Raw genomic sequence first — 3,806 nt, forward strand, 5'->3', positions numbered from 1 at the left:
TTTCCTGTGGTCTGGTCACGGGACGCTAGGTTCAGATGAGAAACTATTGGAGGGGAGTTACAACCCACATATGGTGAAATGCTCTAAGATCAATGGGCATACATAAAAGCTAGCAAAATGGATTGGAATGAAGAGTTCAATTATATGCAGAAAGGTGTTCGAACTAATCCATTGGATACTTCAAGTTAATATATAAAGATATTTTAGTAATCAGATAGTTCAACTTAATGCAATGCAAATATGACTGAGCTGTTGATAGTGCTTCAAACTTAGTGGGTGAGTTACTTCCTAGTTGTTAGGCACTATTTTGAGTTAGTGAACCATGTTTATCCACTTTCTAGTTTAATTGCTTATTTTTAGCTAAGGCTAGTTTTGCTGTAAGTCTATTTATTTGGACCTCTGATGTTGTTTTTTTTAGTGAAGTGAATTGAATTCGAAGTGGCTGTGTTTTTCAAAATAGAATTTATGTTCTTTTCCCAACAATTTCTTTGGTATCAAAACTGTGTTGGGTCATTATCTGGGCAAAGGGAAAAATAAGAGAGGAGAAAGAGTTCCGCCATGGGTAGCAACGGAGCCAATTCATCAGCTCTGCCCCTAATTCCAGTCTTTAAAGGGGCAAATTATCACTTCTGGAGACTCAAAATGAAGACCATGTTCAAGTTTCAAGAGCTGTGGGACTTGGTGGAGAAGGGATTTGAAGACACAAATCCGGCCGAGCCCGATCAACGGTTGCGAGAAACCCGTAAGAAGGATGCAAAGGCCCTATTTCTCATTCAACAGGCCCTTGATGAAGAAATCTTTCCCAAAATTGCAATAGCTAGCACCTCCACTCAAGCATGGGACATTCTAAAGCAAGAATTTCTAGGCGACAAGAAGGTAATTACTGTAAAACTACAGATCGTCGTGATTTTGAAACATTGGCTATGAAAGAAAAAGAATCTGTGCAAGTATTTGTATCTAAGGTGTCTGGGATTGTTAATCATATGAAGTCATATGGTGAAAGTGTTAGTAATGAAACTGTTGTAAGGTTTTGAGGAGCTTAACCTCAAACTTCAATCATGTAATTGCTGCAATTGAAGAGTCTAAGGACTTGTCTACTTATACTTTTGATGAATTAATGAGTTCTTTGTTAGCCCATGAAGCTAGACTGAGCAAATCCTATGAAAAGGATGAGGAGAAGGTTTTTCATGTCAAGGGGGAGTTTTCCTACAAGGGAAAGTCAGAAAATTTTGGAGGCCAGGGACAGAGCAGAGGTGGTCGAGGTCACGGTGGCGACAGAGGAAGAGACCAATTTGGTGATCAACGCCAATACAAAAGCACCACCCAATGCCGATATTGCAAGAAATTGGGTCACAAAGAAGTAGATTGTTGGACCAAGCAGAAAGATGAGCAAAAACAAGCCAATTTTACAGAGAAAGTTGAAGAGTAGAGCAAGCTATTCATGGCTCATTCTCCTATTGATAATGCTTCCAATGGAGTGTGGTTTCTGGACAGTGGTTGCTCCAACCATATGTCTGGGGCAAAGTCTCTTTTTAAAGAACTTGACGAGTTATAGAAAAGTGAAGTTTGACTCGGAGACAACAAGCAAATGCAAGTTGAAGGAAAATGTACAATTGCCATCAAAACCTCACAAGGTAATGTAAAACTTTTCCATGATGTGCAATATGTTCCTAATTTAGTTCATAATTTGTTGAGTGTTGGGCAATTGATGGATGGGGGATACTCTATTTTGTTTGATGATGGTTGTTGTTCTGTCCAAGATAAGAAAATAGGGCACAAAATAGGTAGCATTCCTATGGCACAAAATAAAATGTTTCCATTAGAAGTCTCTGAAGTAAGAAATTGTGCCTTGATTGCTAGAGCTAGTGATGCAAAAATGTGGCATTTGTGTTATGGGCATTTAAATGAGAAAGGGCTGAAATTGTTGGCTCAAAAAAATATGGTTGTTGGGTTGTCGAAAATTGATGATCTTGATTTTTGTGAAGTCTGTGTCTATGGGAAACAAAGTAGAAATTCATTTCCTGTAGACAAATCATGGAGGGCTTCTGATTGTCTTGAATTGGTACATGCTGATGTATGTGGACCAATGAGTATTGAACCATTTGGTGGAAGCAAATATTTTTTGTAATTTTCTGATGATTACAGCCGCATGAGTTGGGTATATTTCTTGAAATTCAAATCATAAACTTTTGAAACTTTCAAGAAATTCAAAGCATTAGCGGAGAAGCAAAGTGGGCATTGACGGCACCGGGAGTGGTGAATTTACCTCTAATGAATTTAATGTTTTCTGTGAGGAAAATGGCATTCACAGGGAGTTGACGGCACCATACACGCCAGAGCAAAATGGTGTGGTTGAACGGAAGAATCGAACGGTGGTTGAAATGACAAGAAGCATGATGAAAGCATGTGGTGTTCCAAATGAGTTCTGGGCAGAAGCAGTGGCAACAACAGTTTATCTTCTCAATATCTCACCTACAAAGGCTGTCATGAACCGGACCCCATATGAAACTTGGAAGGGTAGGAAGCCACGGGTAAGCCACTTGAAAATTTTTGGTTGTATAGCCTATGCCTTGGTTACTTCTCCAACCCGCAACAAACTTGATGAAAAATAAAAAAAAAATGCATTTTTGTTGGCTATAGCCCTTAATCCAAAGCATATAGGTTGTATAACCCTGTGAGTGGCAAAATAATTATTAGTAGGGATGTTAAGTTCAACGAAGAAAAAACTTGGGCATGGAACAACGACAATGCAACACCTACAGCACCACAAGTTACAGAAAATGCTAGTATAGCTCCTATGATAGAACCTCCAGAACCAGCTAGTCCACATGCTAGTAGCAGCAGCTCAACCATTTACTCATCTCCCCCCAGCAACAGTAGTGCATCTACTCCAACAAGCTTGCAGTCCTCATCTTCAAGTTACTCTAGTGAAACACCTCCAAGAAAATTCAGATCATTGAGGGATATTTATGCTTCATGTAGCTTTGCTTTGTATGTTTCTGACCCCACTTGTTATGATGAAGCTGCAGAAAGTCAAGTTTGGCAGGACGCAATGAAAGAAGAGATGTCGACTATTGAAAGAAATGAAACTTGGGAATTGATCAACCTATCGGAAGGCAAGAATGTTATTGGGCTCAAGTGGGTGTACAGAACAAAGTATCATGCTGACGGTACTATACAGAAACACAAAGCTTGGTTGGTGACGAAAGGGTATACTCTCAGCAACAAAGTGTTGACTTCAAAGAAACCTTCTCTCTGGTTGCTCGCTTTGAAACAATGAGAACCTTTCTAGCCTTGGCTACACAATTAAATTGGGTTGTGTACCAGTTTGATGTTATATCCGTCTTTTTGAATGGAGAATTAGATGAAGATGTGTATGTTTCTCAACCTGAAGGTTTTGTTAGTGGCGATGACAGCAAAGTTTACGGGTTAAAGAAGACTATATATGACCTAAAGCAAGCCCCGCGAGCATGGTATAGCAAGATAGACTCCTACTTTCAGGAGAATGGATTTGAAAGAAGTAAAAATGAGCCAACACTTTATGTGAAGAAGCGAGGTAACTCTGATTTTTTGGTGGTGTGTCTTTATGTTGATGACATAATTTATGTAGGATCTTGTGAGTCTCTTGTTGAGGAATTTAAGTCTTGCATGATAAAAAAATTCGAGATGTCAGATTTGGGTTTGTTGCATTATTTTCTTGGTTTAAAGGTCAACCAAAGTGCAAATGGGATTTTTATTTCCCAAAGAAAATATGCTAATGATTTGTTGAAAAGGTTCAATATGTTAAACTGTAAAGCAGCTCCAAC

The 3,806-nt window shown here is 39.0% G+C and overlaps 1 protein-coding gene across 1 annotated transcript; it reads left to right on the forward strand.

The window, feature by feature from the left end:
- Positions 1-558: 558 nt before the first annotated feature.
- On the forward strand, positions 559-1,429 carry LOC148803827 (uncharacterized). The gene is made up of 2 exons (XM_088897959.1): positions 559-876; positions 1,028-1,429. The coding sequence occupies exons 1-2, from the start codon at positions 559-561 to the stop codon at positions 1,427-1,429; spliced, it is 720 nt and encodes a 239-aa protein (XP_088754085.1).
- The last annotated feature ends 2,377 nt before the right edge of the window (positions 1,430-3,806 follow it).

This window comes from Nelumbo nucifera, chromosome 1, assembly GCF_055504915.1.
Source record: "Nelumbo nucifera cultivar China Antique chromosome 1, China Antique-T2T, whole genome shotgun sequence".
In the NCBI taxonomy this organism is placed as follows: Eukaryota; Viridiplantae; Streptophyta; class Magnoliopsida; order Proteales; family Nelumbonaceae; genus Nelumbo; species Nelumbo nucifera.

What these genes read in the sequence shown, in the direction of transcription:
- LOC148803827 (XM_088897959.1), top strand. Translation starts at nt 559, where the DNA reads ATGGGTAGCAACGGAGCCAATTCATCAGCTCTGCCCCTAATTCCAGTC. An exon ending in AATTTCTAGGCGACAAGAAG is followed by an intron (nt 877 to 1,027) that starts GTAATTACTGTA and finishes AACTGTTGTAAG; the next exon opens with GTTTTGAGGAGCTTAACCTC.